The sequence below is a fragment of the Vanacampus margaritifer genome, chromosome 3 (genome assembly GCF_051991255.1).
Source record: "Vanacampus margaritifer isolate UIUO_Vmar chromosome 3, RoL_Vmar_1.0, whole genome shotgun sequence".
In the NCBI taxonomy this organism is placed as follows: Eukaryota; Metazoa; Chordata; class Actinopteri; order Syngnathiformes; family Syngnathidae; genus Vanacampus; species Vanacampus margaritifer.
Window position 1 is genome coordinate 22374546 of NC_135434.1, and position 18592 is coordinate 22393137.

General features: G+C 41.8%; 2 protein-coding genes across 5 annotated transcripts in view; both read left to right on the top strand.

Annotated features, from left to right (window-relative positions):
* The window catches only part of kat6a (K(lysine) acetyltransferase 6A), a 38847-nt gene extending 33350 nt beyond the window's left edge, over positions 1-5497 (top strand). For all 4 annotated transcript variants that reach the window (XM_077560497.1, XM_077560495.1, XM_077560498.1 and 1 more), the window contains one exon: positions 92-5497. In XM_077560497.1, coding sequence (XP_077416623.1) covers positions 92-3426 — 3335 coding nt within the window. In that variant the 3' untranslated portion in view covers positions 3427-5497. The remainder of the gene's footprint in view (positions 1-91) is intronic.
* A 568-nt stretch (positions 5498-6065) lies between these two features.
* On the top strand, positions 6066-18251 carry ap3m2 (adaptor related protein complex 3 subunit mu 2). The gene is made up of 9 exons (XM_077562419.1): positions 6066-6172; positions 8081-8365; positions 8471-8642; positions 9607-9744; positions 9822-9907; positions 14219-14352; positions 14716-14923; positions 15047-15191; positions 16458-18251. The coding sequence occupies exons 2-9, from the start codon at positions 8093-8095 to the stop codon at positions 16556-16558; spliced, it is 1257 nt and encodes a 418-aa protein (XP_077418545.1). The 5' UTR covers positions 6066-6172; positions 8081-8092; the 3' UTR covers positions 16559-18251.
* Positions 18252-18592: the final 341 nt, after the last annotated feature.

Below are 18592 nucleotides of genomic sequence, written 5' to 3' on the forward strand. Positions count from 1 at the left end.
GAAGGGACCTTGTTGACTCTCCGATAACTGTGTTTATACATTGGTGTCTATATTGCTTTATGTCACACCTGTTTTTTTTGTTTCGTTTTAGAGCTAACCGCTATGCTGAACCCTATGGCTGCGTTGCCATCGGGTCCCTCTGCAAATCAAGCTGCCAATCCTGAGGTCCCAGTCAAGAAGAAAAAAGGCTGGCCTAAGGGAAAGAGCCGTAAACCACTGCACTGGAAGAAACGGGGACCTGGAAGACCACCTGGAAGTGGAGCCAACCAGCGAGCTGCTGCAGAAAGCCAAGCAAGCGGAGCTCCTACACCTCCCAAAATCAAGATGAAACCTGGACGGAAGCCTCGCAGTTGGTATCTCCAGCGTGCCCAAGAGGAAGCAGAGAGGCAAAGACTGTTGGAGCAGCAGTTGGACAAAGATCCTCAGCCGCTTTCAACAGATCGAAACAGCAAGCGTGTTTCAAGACCCATCTTGGATAGCAAAGAAAAATACTCTGACGATGATGATTTTCTCCCCATTCCTGTAGAGCAGAAGATACCAAAAAGGAGAGGAAGACCACCCAGGAACCCTACCCTCCGTCAACCACCCCCACCTGCTCCAAGGCCACCTCTCAACTCTGAACCTGAGGATGCAGAAGAGGAGGAAGAGGAAGAGGAGGATGAGGAAGCAGCAAGAACTTGGGAGGGGACCAAATCCAGCCGTCCTCTGTCCCGCCCCATTTTGTCTGCTTCCTCTTCCTCATCCAACCCAGGGCCTCTTCGGGCCCCACATTTCCGCCCCCAGGATGTTGATATTGGCGAAAGAGAAGAAAATGATGAGGAAGACGAAAGGGAAGAAGAGGAATTTGAGAGCCAGGGCCATGGTAATCTTAATTTGTCGAGGCGAGCAGCAGCTACGCCAGGTTCAGGAAGCCGGCGTAGTGAGGACCATGATGCAGACGATGAAGGTGATGGACACTTAGAGGAGAAGAGCAACAGCAGCAGCAACATCAGTAAGAAACGAAAAAGTCAGGAGTCTGACAATGAGGAGGATGACGATGAGGAGGAAGAGCCTGCTTCCCATGCAAGCTCTCCTCCAGTCAAAGAAGAACCACAAGGCGGAGAGGCTTTTTTAGACATGGAGAACAGCGTGGCCCGCGACTATGTCAGCAAACAGGAGGAGGAAGAAGAGGAGGAGGAGGAGCCTGAAGACCAGGTGCAGGACTCAAAGTGTCGGCCCTCCTCCGCTGATCCACAGCAGGAGGACAGGCGGCGCAGAGAGCAGGAGGAGTCTGCTGCGGCCGCCGCGGCTGTGGAAACTGTTACGGCCATGTCTGTTCCCTCGGAGCCCATGGAGCTGCAGCCTTTACAGACGGACGACAAAGATGTAGCACTGTTGATTGAACCCCAACACACCCACTCCCACCCTCATCAGCACTCTGACTTCAAAGAGGAGCTGGGTCACCATCACTCACATCACCCACATCACCACTCCAATGAACTCGACTTGGAGACGGTCCAGGCAGTGCAGTCTCTTACACAAGGGGAAGCACAGGATGAGGAGACTGAGCCTCACCACGGGGCTTACCAGGACTGTGAAGAGACACTCGCAGCCTGTCGGACACTACAGAGTTACAGCCACACTGGGGATGCTGAGGAAGAGGCCCTGACGTTGGTGGAGGACTGCGGGGCCTCCCAACATAGCAGCCCTTTGCCTAATCCTCCAATGCCCCCACTGCCCAGTCAGTCTGTGCGTTCGGTGAACAGTCCAGGGTTGCCCTCGGCCATCATGGACACAACAGCAGCAGGGCAAAGGGGTGGGACTCCTGGCCCCACAGGAGCGGGTGGTGGAAGTGGCGGTGGGTACACACAAATCACCCCAGAACATCCCAGTTCTCTGTCGGCACCCTCCCAGCAGAACATGGAGACTTCTCCTATGATGGATGTCCCATCTGTGTCAGACCACTCGCAGCAGGTGGTTGACAGTGGCTTCAGTGACTTGGGAAGTATCGAAAGCACTACAGAGAACTATGATAACCCCAGCAGCTATGACTCGACCATGGGTGGAGGAAGCAATGGAACAGGAAACGGGGGTAATGGAGGTGGAATGTCTGTGGCAGGGGCTTCTTCCGCTTCATCATCCGCCACCTCTTCGTCCAGCTCGGCCACTCCATCCTCCTCACAGTCCAACAGCTGCTCCTTCGTGCCAACCCCCAGTCTAACATCTTCCACAGGGAATGGAGGAACACAACACGGATTAGGAAGCTGCAGCCTCATCCAGCAAACTGGACCCGTCCCCAACAATGGTCCCGGAGCCAGTAATGTTGGCAATTCTGTCCCCCAACCCCCACCTCCTCCTCATCCATCCAACACCCCTAGCTGCGGCATCAAGTCTCCCCAGAGCTGTGGTGTGATTGAGAGGCCTCCTAGCACCAATCAGCAACAGGCACAGTCATCCCAGAAGAAGGTTCCGCAACAGCCTCCTCAGCAGCAGCAAACCCCCAACTCTCAGCCTCCACCCACAGCCCCCCCTCCTCAGCAGCAGCAGCAACAGCAGCAGCCCCTCTCCCAGTGTAGCATGGGAAATGGCTTTGGCTCCACTCCCATGATTATGGAGATTCCTGAGAGCGGGGGAGGTGGTCGTACCCTGTATGAGCGTATGGGTCAGGACTTTGGCACAGGGGGGTACCCCCAACCCTCCGCAACCTTCAGTCTGGCCAAACTCCAGCAGCTTACAAACACCATTATGGATCCACATGCCATGCCCTACTCTCACTCAGCCTCCGTCACCTCTTACGCCACCAGTGTTTCACTCTCTAACCCAGGGCTGGCGCCCTCTGCCCACGCACCCCTCGCCCAGGGCCAGACCACAATGACCCCACCCCCTAACCTCAGCTCTGGCTCCATGAACTTGGGCTCCCTGCAGCTGCAATGCAACATGCCCACCACCAACATCAGTCTGGGTCCGCCGCCCCACACACAGCGACTGCAGGGCCAAATGGCGACTGTCAAAGGCCATATTTCCATTCGGTCCAAAGCCACTCAGCAGCTGGCCCCGGCCCCGCACCAGCAGCAGCTCTATGGACGCAGCTCCGGAGCTGTGTCCATGCAAGGCACACCTCGCACCTTGGCTGTTCAACGCGGCATGATGCCAAACCTCATGCCAACGCCGGCACCATACAATTCCATGAACATGACACCACTCAATCCCATGTCAGCTGGCTACCGAATGACCCAGCCAATGATGAACAGTGGTTACCATGGTAATCCTCCTTACATGAATCAACCAGCTCAGTATCCCATGCAAATGCAAATGGGCATGATGGGAGGGCAGGGTTACCCCCAGCAGCCTATGCAGCCAAATCACCATGGGAACATGATGTACACAGGCCCCTCCCATCATAGCTATGCTGGTGTCCCGAAACAGTCACCCTACATGAGCAGATGAAGACATGGGTCCAAGGCTGATTCTTGCTGTACCTTAAATGTGCATCAGTCGCGTTCACACTCTACAGTGCTGTGGAAGGCACCCAGAGTGCAAGTGAATGGAAACCAGGAGTTTCCTGTTTTTCTGTGTAATCACTTAATCCATTTCTCATAAGATAGGCAGGGTGTGTACATGGACCAGGTCAGGCCTACGCAAACTCACCCAAATGTCTACGTTTCCTCTTGATGAGCAAGAGGGGAAAGAGGATGGCAAGGAAGATGCACAGAAAAGGACAATACAGGATTTATTCTGATCTTGCTTTGTCGGATTGCAAATGCAAAAGACAGTTATCTGATTTTATTCAACCATGCACACAATCTTTTGACATAGGAAGCCTTACCTTAAAAAAGAGACATAGTAGGTGGATTCTTGTTTTGTTAAACATAATGTTGAACTTTATTTTTGTTGTTTGTTTTGGAATATCTGTGTGCAGTCTGGCCTCTTAATATGCTTCAGTCTTTATATTTGTGGCATTCTGAAATGGTGGCCCACCCTCTTGGGTCCTCACAAAGACCCCAACATCTCCATGGCCAGCCTGGCCAGCGGGGACCGCCTGTGTTCGAGATGTTTATTCATTTTTCTGTCTTCCTGGATGGACGACATCATACCAAAAACACTGCAAAGATACAGAGGAGACAACAATGTCTTCTTCTTTTTTTAAATCCAGTAGTAGCATTATGTTCCAGTTTTCTGCCATTTTGACAAGTTAAGATGTAAATATTGTGATACCTCCCATCATCAAGCAACACATGCATAGACGCATACTGGCTAGTTCTTGCATAAGCTCACTAGCACAGGAATGTACCACCTTCAGCTCTTCTTGTCCACACTCCACTGACAGTCGGTGTGCATTGTCAGTTTTTTTGCGGTTAAAGATTTCAGAACAAACAGCAAGATTTCCATTGAGCTGCTTTAAGGAAATTTGGTTAACAATTAGCTGACTTTCCCTCAAGTGTTAGACCCAAAGAGGTCGAGGTGTCTGCTTATAAAAATGTGTATTCTGTTAAACTTGTATTTTTTTATATATGCATTTTATTTTCTCTCAACTTCTGTGTTTGCTAGCGATACTGCGGTAGACAGTTAGCCCTTATAAAGGGTGTTCCTAAAGGCCTGGTGTAGTGCATGGCTTGGCCCACACATAGAGGCACACTCGTATGAAAGCAGGGTCAGAGCTTTGTTGGTTATGGCGTTTAAATGGCGCAGGTGGAACGGTTCACCTTGTTGCTCCATGTACCAGTATTCAAAGTCAAAAGAGGCGTTTTCGTTTTCTTACAGACCTGACATTGCATACTTTTTGTGTCTATTGTTCTGTTCTGAACTTTGTTTTCTTTCTGAATTTTATCAGACTGGGCAGCTTTCTATTATGACCTAAGCTGACTCTTTTTGACTAAAAAGAACCTGTGTAGAGAACACGTTTTTTTCTATAATATAAAGAGAAATTCTGACATTGATATTGGTACTGTCATTTTTTTCTCACTTCCGTTTCAAGACAAAAACACCACATATTTTTCACTCACCTCTTGGGTAATACTTACTATTGAAATTCAAAATAATGATTAAAAAAAAGTTCTACTCACTTTTAGTGACTATAAGATGCCTTTAACCTTTCCATTCCATCTCATCTCTAGAGTTTTTCTATCTTTGTGTAGTATATTAATGCTATTTTAAACAAAAGGACTACAAATATCTAAAGGTCACTTGGCATTTTTTTTTTTACTTGTGTGTGTATAGGATGACTTCCTTACATTAAAGAGGCATGTAAAAATAAGCTCCGTATATTTCTGTCTGTTTATATCGCTTCCCTTTTTGTATCCTTTGGAATTGTACATGTTTCGTTGTATGCTAAGAGAGAGTGCAAAAATAAATTAGAGTGTTTGGCTGAGTACAGTGTTGTGCTGTACTCAGCGGCCTCAACTCTCTTCTCTGTCCCTGTATGTATTTCCATTTATCCGCTCCCACCCTTTCTTAGCAAGTACTTTCAAAGAACTCTGTACATTTTAACATAAAATGAAAATAAATTATGTTGAGCCATTCATGTTTCTCTTGACATTTTTTAGGTGAGATTTCTCCTACTACATCTTTAAGATTTACTACTAATGAATGTTTGTTTCACACCACGCGGTCATTAGTTGTTTTCCATGAACTTTGGGAAACTGTTTTATATCCATACTCGGATACTAAACAACTGCAGTGGCGTCTTGATGCCTATAAATCAAGCGACCCAAGAAATTTCAACCAGATATACAAAAAAATAAAAATACACAGCTGTATATATGGAATGCTTAATTAAAAAACAAACAAACATAGAAACACGTGAGCGATACGTCATACAACACTTTCAAAATATGTCTTTGCTGGTCATTGTTTTTGAGAATGCGGTCCAATTTTCCTAGTTGTTCAATGAACGACACAAAATGAAAACACTAGAAACAAAATGTCAGCCCTGCTTTCATTTGGGCCAATCATCCTGAGGCGCTGCTTACCTATCGCCCAATCACCACAAAGTGCTTGGAACACAATTTCCGTACTCTTGGTCCAATGACTGTGTTGAAAAGGCGGGCTTTGGAATATTTTCACAGGTTGTGGTTGGCCGTTTTTCTCCGCTTCCTGTCACCAGAGCCTGATCCTGCTAACGGAAGCGACAGCGGCTTCACATTTCAATGAGAAAATAGTGAAATTCGAGACCGAGACGAAAAATTAGTCTCTGGTAAGTGTTTTGTGAATCTTCAGCATTTTATATTTATACCGATTGCTGGGAAATAATTGTTTTGTTGAATTTTTGTTTTCGTTTTGGGTGACGTTTTTCCATCTTGTCATGAGACACTGAGGAGGAGGGGGACTGATGAATTTTATTACAGATGGGGCTGAAGGCGTTTAAACTGTCTCACCAATGTAACATTGAGAATCGACATGTTTTTCGTCATTTCGTTTAAAAAGGAAAGCCTTTTAATTGTACTTACGGGCGGTTCGTTCCCCAAGCGCAAATCAAATATCAATGAATAAAAGGGGTGTAACACTACGGTCTCACTCAACTCAATTTTATAATTTAATCCCGAGATACAATTTAAAATGATTATACTAATATTGGGTTAAATATATATGTGTATATATATATAATATATAAATGTTACTAGTATAGGGTTAGATATCAGGTGAGCACAAAACGTTACCTATTGGGGATCTATAGGACAATTTTTATCTCTGCAATCACAAAAATAAAGCTTGTTTTAGTTTTTAGTCCATTTGTCAACTGTTGCGTGTACTTTCTGCCATTTCTAAATTTTTGTGAACGTGATGCCCTAACGCATACTAACTAAACAATAAATGTGTCCTGTGTACTTTTGGTGGCTGCACCAGAGCACGAACTGCCTTTATCCGCAAAGAATGTCATGTGAGTTGGTGTAGGAGGTTTTTTTTGTGGAAACCGAAGAATGATCAGTCTGTTAGGAACTTTGTTTCCCTTTTCTGTAGGGTCATTTTCATGATTTACACCAAGTAGCTAGCGATGAAGTTGGCGTAAGGAGGAATGTGCGACAGCTTTTATTATGGTGTTGTCACATAAAGTGTTAAGTGAGGAAATGCACGACCCCATGATGATTATTTTGTTACTTCACTTCTCTCCCCTATTGTTTCTAAGTTCAGTAACAATAACATGTTATGTTTGTGATAATAACCTGTGTGTTGTGAGACATCCGTGTACCAAAGAGAGATCAAATCATCCAATTGACTTTGTTAGGTCCAAAAATTGTGGATTTATTTACTACAAATAACGTATCTTTGTGCATCTTTATAGGCAAGTGATGTATCGTGACAGGCAGGACAAATACTGTAAAATGCTCTTCCACTAGATCAGGGGTCTGCAACATGCGGCTCTGGAGCCACATGTGACTCTTTACCTTAACGAGATTCCTGCATCACAACATGGCCAAAGGTGGAATCCTGGTTGGTTATTGCACCTTTTGGTGCTGTAAATTCTTGTTGTGGTGTAAGGAAGCTGTATGCAAAGTCTTCTTCTTCTTATTATTATTTTTTGTTCTTCTTCTTTGTACTTTTTTTTTTACTTTCCTTTGGCAGTTGTCAAATACTTTCGGTGCATTACTGCCACAGATGGCTATCAGCTGTAATGTACCAAAAGTATTTGTCAACTGCTAAAAGTGATTTCGGGTGCCAGTCTGAGCTCTAATTCTAATATATAAAATTCACACCTGAGTATAAGTCGCAGGAGCAGCCAAACTAGGGGGGAAAAAGTGTGACTTATTACATTATGTCTGAAAAATACAAAAGTACATATCTTTTTTTGTTTTAATGTATTTCATTTTCATGATTGAATTCCTGTCTCTTTCAATTCAACACAAATGTGACTCTATTGACAAGACCACTGTGTTGTATCATATTAAACACAGCACACAATTTTGTTTCAAATGGAGTTGACTGTTTTTTTAATTAATATTTTTAAACTCCACATCATGGATTGCAATTATACAGTATTAAGGGGTTGTCACCTTGATATCTTTATGTCAGTTTTAATTTTGTATGTGTACATATGTCAGCTTTTAAACTGATTTAACAACACCTTCTAATGTAACCTTTGTGCTTTTTATCTTCCATTTTGTAGCCTTCAGTCAAAATGATCCACAGTCTCTTCCTGGTCAACTCCTCAGGAGACATTTTCCTGGAGAAGCACTGGAAGAGTGTGGTGAGCCGCTCTGTGTGCGACTACTTCTTTGAGGCCCAGGAGCGTGCCAGTGAGCCGGAGAACGTCCCACCTGTGATCCCCACCCCGCACCACTACCTTATCAATGTTCTCAGACATCGGATATACTTTGTGGCGGTTATACAGAGTGAGGTGCCGCCACTCTTTGTCATTGAGTTTCTGCACAGAGTCGTCGATACATTCCAGGTTATCTTCATGTCTTGTCTTTGATGAATTTATCTTACTGAAGTTCTGTTGTTTTTGTTCAACTCGACAAAAGTTGTAACCATTCATGTGTGTTGTTTTTAACAGGACTATTTCGGTGTGTGCACAGAGGCTGCCATCAAGGACAATGTGGTTGTGGTTTATGAACTACTGGAGGAGATGTTGGACAACGGTTTTCCCCTGGCCACGGAGTCCAACATCCTCAAAGAGCTTATCAAGCCCCCCACCATTCTCCGCACAATGGTCAACACCATCACAGGTACGAGGGTTATCATTATGTCCAACAGTGGCTATTTACCCCTGGAAAAAGTGTCAGAAGCTCCCCTCTAAGGAATTGTGTTATAAAACTGGGCACGTTTCAGGTTCCACTGCAGACAGAGACACATCGCTCTAAATTAATTAATTTGTTTCCCAGGTATACTGATTGATGGGGAAAAAGAAGCCTAGTTGAAATTACAGTATTTAGCAACTTTCCAATGTTAGATTTATTCCACAGATGCTTTAAATTAACACCACCGGAGACAGCATTGTGTTTTATGTTTTTGTAGTAGTTAGTACACACAAATGTTGAAGACTCTGAACCAGTGATAATCTCGTTGACGAAAAAAAAAATTCCAGACAAAAATCAAACTAAAACTAAAATAGAAGCCATTCATTGAGACGATAAGGATAACTAAAAGTGACTGACAATTTCGTCAATGACTAAAATGAAAACAACACAGTGACGAAAATTCACACAATCCAATCAGAAGGAATGAAACGCGGGTGGGAGAAAAGGGTGAAAACTAAGTTATAAAATGGCATATTATTGCCAGGTCAACATGTTTCATTGAAACAATTAATAAAGACACAGTTGTTAAATGTGTCTTGCGTGTTAAACTACATTTACAAATAGGTGTTATAATTTTCTGGATAAAAGTTCAAATGTATGTTGAAGGAAAAAATCGACTAAATTGACAATTTAGTCGACTAAAAATGCCCTTTACTTCCGTCGACTAAAATTGGATTAAAACTAAAATACAATTCAATTACGAAATTATGACTAAAACTTTCATAAATTTTTGTCAAAAGACTATATCTAAAACTAAATTTAAATTTCTTGTCAAAATTAACACTGCTCTGAACTGGCTCAAAGTTGCACGCAACTGTGAATCAGCAATTACTCTATAAGCCAGTCTGCGTTACGGCATAAACTAATCTTGTTTAATTTGATCAATTCCCAGGCAGCACCAATGTGGGTGAACAGCTCCCCACTGGCCAGCTGTCAGTGGTGCCATGGCGACGCACTGGCGTCAAATACACCAACAACGAAGCCTATTTTGACGTGGTGGAGGAGATAGACGCTATCATTGATAAGTCAGGTAAAGCTCTGAAGCCACTCAGGGCTCTTATAAGCAACCTGTTTGTTAGGAAATACAATTTGTTTTTTCCCCCTCAGGTTCCACCATAACAGCAGAAATCCAGGGTGTCATTGATGCCTGCGTCAAGCTGACCGGCATGCCTGACCTCACACTGTCGTTTATGGTAAGTTGTTTCAAACTAATTCAATGAGTGACGTGAGTGACGTAATTCAGTGTTGACGCTAACATTTACTAGCAGCAAATAGTGGTGCTCTGTACACATTAAATCGTTGGTTTAGTATGATACTGGCTTACAAGGTTACAAATCGCACATTTAACTAGTTTGCACAGCAGCATAAGAATATGTTGTTACATGGCACAAGAAGGCACTCTTAGGCCTCTTTCGTATTTGGATATAAATCGGATATGTATGCGCTGCTTCTGTACTGTCAACGCTCATCCGCACGCATCCGATTCATACGTCATCAAAAGCCTGATATGCGCTCTGCGCGGGCGGGACACAGTGCTTGGAAGGGAGACTACTGACACGTCTGTGAATATATACGAAGCTGTTTTGGGTAACAGTGTTAATTTTTTATTTGTCTTTAATTTAATCACACTTGAAACATGAAGCATAAATCTGACAATTTGACGGTTCATCACGAACGGCGATGACGCAACTTCATTTTTGGTAGACTTCTCAATGAAATGAGGAGGTCGAGGAGTGTCCCCTCATTTCCCCCAAACTACCTCTTCCAACTTCCAACAGCTACTCTGGCGACATGAGATGAAAAAATAAGTCTAACACATTTCTGTAGCTTTTTTTTTTGTAATTTTTTTTTAAATGCTTTATTTAACAAATTGAAAATAAAAGCCAAACATGGTATACATTAAGCAAACAAACATCATCACAGTACACAACAATCTCACAATAACAGTATAGGAAAAAATACATACAATAAAAAATATGCCAGGGGTCTTAAACTAAGAAATATTAAAAACACCAAAATAAGAACACAAATTTAAGGTCTTGATAGCCTTCTTATTTTTGGAAGTAGAGATGGACTGTAAATATACATCCATCTCTTTCAAAAACAGGAAAAAAATAGGTTTCGACTTTACACATTTACATTTATGAATATAAAACTTAGCAAGATAAATTAAAAGATTAATCAAATAATATTATTTTTCAAATGAATTGTACGGATTTCTGTTGCTGTTTGTAAACAGCATATTCAAAATGACGCACGAGGAAGCCGAGGATAGCAGCCAACCAGGAGTGAGCGTGAAAACAGTCCACCAACCAGGAACGCGGGCGTTCGCACAGCTGAATTTGCATAATGTATGCAGACAAGACTAACACGTCCGCGAAACGAGTCCACCAGTCCACCAATCTGTAGCGTGTGTTGGCACAGCTAAATTTACATATGACACTCATAAAAGTCGCTTACCTCTGTGGCTTGGCTGGCCGTAAAACGTTGCGAGTCAGGACAATATTTACTTCCGTGTTCACTGCAACGTGACGTCGTTGTTTTGGGTGTACGTCACTTGACGTGTGCTTTTTCCGAGTCACATCACGGGCGCGTTGCGCTCACATTAGATGTCGCATTTGTTTTTGTAATGTGAACGGTACATAAAAAGATCGAAATGAACAAAAAATCCGAATTGGGTGTCACACCCTGCAGTGTGAACGTAGCCTTAGTTGCCTCCTTACTTACAGTTTTCATTGGATTGTTTTATATTTAAGGTATAGTGACTACACTGTAATGTAAAGTATATAAAGTGCTTTATACATTTCTGATGTAGTTATGACCTTCATACTAGTGACACACCAAGGGATGTTTAACTTGCCTACAAATTTGGGTTACTTGGCAGCCAGAACAGAACTATGTTGCAAATACAGAGGCACTCCTGCACATACAGTAGATGACAAGTTGACCTTAACCGGGTTGGAAACAAGCCAGCCAACTCGACAGCGCTGTCTGCCCTATCCTCACAAAGTCCACTTTAACTTGAAAAGTCCACCTTGAAAATAAAATTTTCATCATGTCCAACGTGTCCTCTTCTGTTGAGTAACCTGCAGTACTGTACACTAATTATAAATCCCAATCGAGCAGCTCTGATCATCCAATCTGAGGATGAAAAAAAAGCTAAATCTGCAACTTCACTCTAATGCATGAGTGGTGAATCTAAAATGTGATGCAAAATGAACAAGTGAAAAAATTTGATCTACAGTATCATCATCTTCATCATCCTCCTCATAAAAAAAGCACAAACAACTGGAAGCTGCACAGCCAAGACACGCTATGATATGGAGACAAAAGACTGTTTAAAATGAATTAATACAATTTCATGTGAGTGTAAATGTCGGTCGGTGCTTTTAGTGTTTAAGCCTGCAGAGAAGGCCTTTGAAGACCCTGACTGCATGCTACTGAGGTTGTATAGGTTATAAGTCATTAATAGGGATACAAGTTTTGAAGCGATTTGTCTTAATTTAATTTTCTTTTATATCACGAAAACATGACATTTAAACAAGCTGGCAATCAAATACAAACATGGTCAAAATATACTACATTAGAGGGGTGTCAATCATGAAATATGGTGGCCATTGGAGTAATGTGAAGGTTTCCCTCATTTAAATCAATGGGAATGAAAACTCAGGCCAACTTACATCATATTCGATATCAGTATTATTTATGTACAAACCCAATTCCAAAAAGTTGGGACACTATACAAATTGTGAATAAATCTGAATTTAATTATGCCAAATTTCAATATTTTGTTCAGAATACAACATAGATGACAGGTCAAAAGTTTAAACTGAGAAAAACAAATCTCAAAAACAGGACATGTAGCAATAAGAGGCTGGAAAAGTCAATTGCACTTATTTAAAAAAAAAACAGCTGGAAGACCAGTTACCACTAATGAGGTCAATTGGCAACTTGATTGGAGTATAAAAAGAGCTTCTCGGAGTGGAAGTGTCTCTCAGAAGCGAAGATGGGTAGAGAATCACCAATTCCTCCAATGTTGCGCAGAAAGATAATGGAGAAATATCAGAAAGGTGTTTACCAGCGAAATTTTGCAAAAAGGTTGAAGTAATCATCATCTAGAGTCCAAAGATTCAGAGAATCTGGAACAATCTCTGTGTGTAAGGGTCAAAGCCGAAAAATCCTACTGGATGCCCATGATCTTCGGGCCCTTAAACGGCACTGCACCGCAAACAGGAAGGCTTACTGTAAGGGAAATCACAAAAAGGGGTCAGCAATACTTCCAGAAAATATTGTGGGTGAACACAATCCACCGTGCCAGCCGCCGTTGCCAGATGAAACTCCACAGTACAAAGAAGAAGCCATTTCTAAAGCAGACCAAGAAGCGCAGGCGTTTCTCTGGGCCAGGGCTCATTTAAAATGGAGTGTGGCAAAGTGGAAACCTGTTTTGTGATCAGACGAATCACGATTCCAAGTTCTTTGTGGAAAACTGTGGCGCTATATCATACTGACTAAAGAGGACAAGGACAACCCAAGTTGTTATCAGCACTCACTTTATAAGCCTGCATCTGTGATGGTATAGGGTTGCATGAGTGTGTGTGGCATGGGCAGCTTTCACATCTGGAATAGGCATCGTCAATGCACAAAGGTATATTCAGATTGGAGAAAACACATGCATCATCACTTTCAGAGAAGATCTTGCATTTCTCAACACGATAATGCCAGACCACATGCAGCACCAATTACAACATCATGGCTGCGTAGGAAAAGGATCCTGGTATTGAAATGGCCAGCCTGCAGTCCACTTCTTTCACTTCTAGAGCACATTTGGCGCATCATAAAGGGGAAGGTGCAACAAAGAAAGCCCAAGACAGTTGAAAAGTTAGAGAGACGCGTGTTAGACAAGAATGGGACAGCATTCCTATTTCTAAACTTGAGAAACTTGTCTCCTCGATCCCCAGACGTTTGAAGACTGCTGTAAGAAAAAGAGGGGATGCCTCACAGTGGTGAAAATGGCCTTGTCACAACTTTTGGGATATTTGTTGACACCATGGAATTTAAAATCAACATAGTTTTCCCTTAAAGTGATACATTTTCTCAGTTCTAGTTTTCCCTTAAAATGATGCATTTTCTCAGTTTAAACTTTTGACCTGTTTTCTATGTTCTATTCTGAATAAAATATAAAAATTTGGCACTTCTACATAATTGCATTAAGTTTTTATTCACAAATTGTATAGTGTCCCAACTTTTTTTGGAATTGGGTTTGTACTTTTGTTTACATGTGTGTTGCACGCATTCAATCTGAGCATCTACAGGTTGTTTCATATGTTCTGCAAATCTAAACATAGCCTTATTTGTCACATGATATGTACGAATTAGACGGATGGATTTGGCTATTGGCATTAAATTGGCATCTTCCGACTATAAGCCGAAATGAGATGTTAGTAAGTAGGTGTATAAAAAGCCTTCTACATGATTCTAACAAACTTCCCTTCTCACTGACTCAGAATCCTCGACTGCTGGATGATGTCAGTTTTCATCCGTGTGTTCGATTCAAGCGGTGGGAGGCTGAGCGGATCCTCTCCTTTATTCCTCCTGATGGAAACTTCAGACTACTTTCATATCACGTCAGCTCTCAAAAGTTGGTTTTTGATACTCTCTGCACAAATGAGTTGCTATTAGTTGCTAGTTGCAGGGCTTCTCAGTTTTTGATGTTTGCTTTATATAAGGTTTCACTTTTACAAATGGCACACAATGAACTAGTTTGCACAAGACGGCATGCTCAGTTACTGTTGTGCTTACTGTTTTTTATTTGGTTGTTTTTGTATTTACGACCTAAAAGAGATTTAACTGTAATAATGACTTATTATGCTACTCGCACATGCACATTTTTGAGGAACAGAACACAATCATAAAACTGAGGACGTCCTGTAATGTCATTATTATGACCGAGTATAGACTTGGAAAACATCACAATAGTGGCTTCTTCTTCTTGCCTCTTTAGCCTGGTGGCAATTCCAGTGTACGTCAAGCACAACATTACTTTCCGTGAAGGAAGCTCCCAGGGCCGATTCGACTTGACGCTAGGCCCCAAGCAGACCATGGGCAAGGCTGTGGAGGCTGTGCTAGTCAGCAGTCAACTTCCTCGGGGGGTTCTCAATGCCAATCTTAACCCTTCCCAGGGAACATACACCTTTGACCCGGTCACAAAGGTAAGGGACAACACACGAATATGTAGTGTACGTTCATATGGAAAGGGATACCTGAGATCTCCAGTCACTGATGGCTCCCGTTTGTGTTGCTACACTAACATCCGGGTATGCGTTTTTGGTCAGTTGTTGACTTGGGATGTGGGCAAGATCAACCCCCAGAAGCTTCCCAGCTTGAAAGGCACCATGAGTCTGCAGGCGGGGGCCTCCAAACCTGATGAGAACCCTACTATCAACATCCAGTTAAAAATCCAACAGATGGCCATCTCAGGTTAACGCACACACAAACACACACCAGTGAGGTTGTCCATCCCTTTGCAATTAACAACATTTCATCTTAAGACCTAATAAGCATGCTTTATCATAACAGCCTCCTGAGCGAACACCCTCCAAAGCCTAACAGTAAATGTACTGCTGCTCATCATCCATAAGATGGCGCCAAAGGCATTATTCATTTTAAATGATTTGTAGACATGGGCTGTAGGATTTATTACAGCAGCATTACATTATTTTCAATACAAACAATTGCTCTGCAAACTCTTATTTATTAAATTAGGATCAACGGTTCAGAAAGTCAATAGCTGGATTTTTTTAAACCAGACCCAAAACCTAGCAAATTTTATTTGTAATCATGCCACACTGTAACAAATTGACTGTAGAATTTACAGGAAATAACTAGCAAAAAAGTTGCTAGCTAATTTTTGTAAAATCTCTGTACATTACTGTATTTTTTTTACAGGTATTTACTGTATATAAATTAGTTACTTACTGTATTATTATTTTTTTTACTGTAATCTAGTTTACAACCGTTTCATGTATTAAACGTAATTAAATACATATTACAGTATGTCGTTGTAAAATCCATTCATCCATTTTCTTAACCGCTTATTCCTCAAAAGGGTCGCTGGAGCCTATCCCAGCTGGCTTTAGGTAGTAGTAGGCGGGGTACACCCTGAACGGGCTGCCAGCCAATTGCAACGACCATTCACACCTAGGGACAATTTAGAGTGCTCAATTAATGTATGTCTTTGGAATGTGGGAGGAGACGTGAGCGCCTGGAGAAAACCCACACAGGTACGGGGAGAACATGCAAACCCCACCCAGTAAGGCCGAAGCCCGGACTCGATCTCACGCCCTGAGCACTGGGAGGCGGATGTGCTAACTAGTCAGCCACCATGCCGCACTTGTTGTAAAATCAATCCTCGCTGTGCAGCCGAGTGCATAAATGAATGTTAGCTGTAATGTTGCCGGTTTATCGGAGAAATGCGATGTGAAGACGATGCAGACTTCCCTCTCGCTAAAATATTGTTCTTGTCGTTGCTCCGGTGACAATACAGGGTCCGCTATTTGCTTCTTCTCCGCTAAAATCTAACCATGTTTACAGTATTTTACCACTAATCACTACATTTTTTCAACCCACAATGCATTGCTGTATACAGTTAAATACTGTAAAATTAACAAACAAGAAAATGCAAGATGTGTCTATTGACGTGTGGTATTCATGAATTAATGAAAGCATATGCCATCCTTTGAACAGGACTGAAGGTTAACCGCTTGGACATGTATGGGGAGAAGTATAAACCTTTCAAAGGCATCAAGTACATGACCAAGGCTGGCAAGTTCCAGGTCCGGACATGAGAACATCACTTCTGCTCAAAATGGACCAAACCTCCTTGGAATTGTGAGGAGGGATTTGATGTGATGTGATGTGATTTGTTGGACGCACGTTTCAGGATTTAACTCCACAATTAGTGGGTTTGTTGTAGCAACAACTTACCAACAATCATCAAAGGCTTGAACCCAGTGAAACAACCTAAGCCCCTTTTCTCTACAAGCCGATCCATGATAGCTTTACAAATACTACTTTTTTTTTTTGAGAGAGAGCAAGAGAGAGAGCTCAGTATTGTTCATTCGTTAATCTTAATAATGGCTGAATATTTATTGATCATTTAAGCCAATCCAAGCTACCCGAGCAATGGTGTCTTGGGTGCTGTGAAATATAGATAAAAGTGGAGTTTAGCATTTGAAATGATCCCTACAATTTATAACTAATGCAATTACTAATTGTGTAGCGTATTTGTTTCCATAATAGGCTGGATATTACTGTCTTGCTATACTGTTAAATTATCTCCCCTCCCAATTCACTTTATGTGCTGTGCTTTGCTTTGGAAGTTTTGTTTGTCGTTGTCAGCATATATATTGGAATATGTATGTCCATGGTCGGGCAATTTGACTTGTGCTGGTTTGGAGCAAAATTTTCCATGAGAATGGAGTTGGTGTGGTGTTAGCGACCCCTTTAGACCACTTTCACACCATGGTGTGTTCTGCAAGACTGTAAAGTATACATTTGCTTTGTTTATTCTCAGAGATGGATGCAGGCACCTGTACACTTTCAGCATAATGTCACCACTTTTCAATAAGTTAATCTGACAGTAGACACAATTATTTGGTCATGTATACAATATTTTTCCTCCCGTCAAAACAGAAAGAGGAAGTTATACATTTATTTTACCCAAACGACCAAAATACAAATGTTTATTGTCCTGTAAACAAAAAAAGTGCTCAACCTAAATGAGTAGACCTAGATATTTGTTGAAAAATCTTGTCTCCTTTGAAAGCGCGTATTTTCAATGACATGCTTTCAACAAAAGGCTCTTTAAAAAATATAATAAATAGCCACAGGGTCACGGATTTGAGTTCACTGCAGTCAAAAATGTAAAAATAAAAATACAAAATGGCAACAAGTCGGTGAGATGCTCGTGTGCTTGCTGGCTGATGTCAAGGTGCCCGTAAGCAAGACACCATACGTAACCTGCAGCTCAAGTGTAGCAGTACCGTTCACATGCCTCATTGACTCTGCCATCTCTCCTTGCATTCCTTAATGTGTGTGATCTGGTTCTTCGAGTGGTGTTCATCACAAAGTATGTGTTGGAGTGCAAGTTAGATTTCCCCTTGCAAAAAAACTGTCCATAATAATGATAGTTTAGCAAAAGCTAAATGTGAGATTTAAAAAAATCCAATCATCTTCACTTAGCAATGGATTCACAGCAGCTTTTTAAAGGGGTCTACTCATTTATGTTTTACACTGTAATAACGCCTCACTGTTACCATGGTAATTGAGCTGAAACCAGTAGTCCGCCATCATACTCTGTTCCTGTGCTTTAAGCAGCTTGTGGTTGCTGCGTTTGAAATGTGGAAAAACAACAACTGTTCTGTGGTGGGATGGACTATTTACTGTACTTCCAATGAATAAGACGGCTCACATTTTGGTCTGCTTTTTGTCTGTGTCACAAAAGGTGTGGTCATAAAGATTTGTGTTGACGTACCACTACTTGTTGCATTTCTTGCCATCATTATGTCTGAATTTGGACCCCCAAAACACATGGCTTTTAACTTATTCACTGCCATAAATTCATTAAAAAACAAAACAAAAAGAATATTAAATATTAGGAGCAACAGGCGATTAATTTTTTTGTACGTTTAAAACAGATATATAATTTGTGATTAATAGTGAGTTAACTAGTGAAGTCATGCGATTAATTACAATTAAAAAATTTAATTGCCTGACGCCCCTAATTTTTAATAATCCTTTCTTTTTTCTTTTTCTTTTAAATATTTGTAATTATTTTTTTGTTATTTTTTTAAAAAACTTTTTTTTTTTTTAAAGAAAAG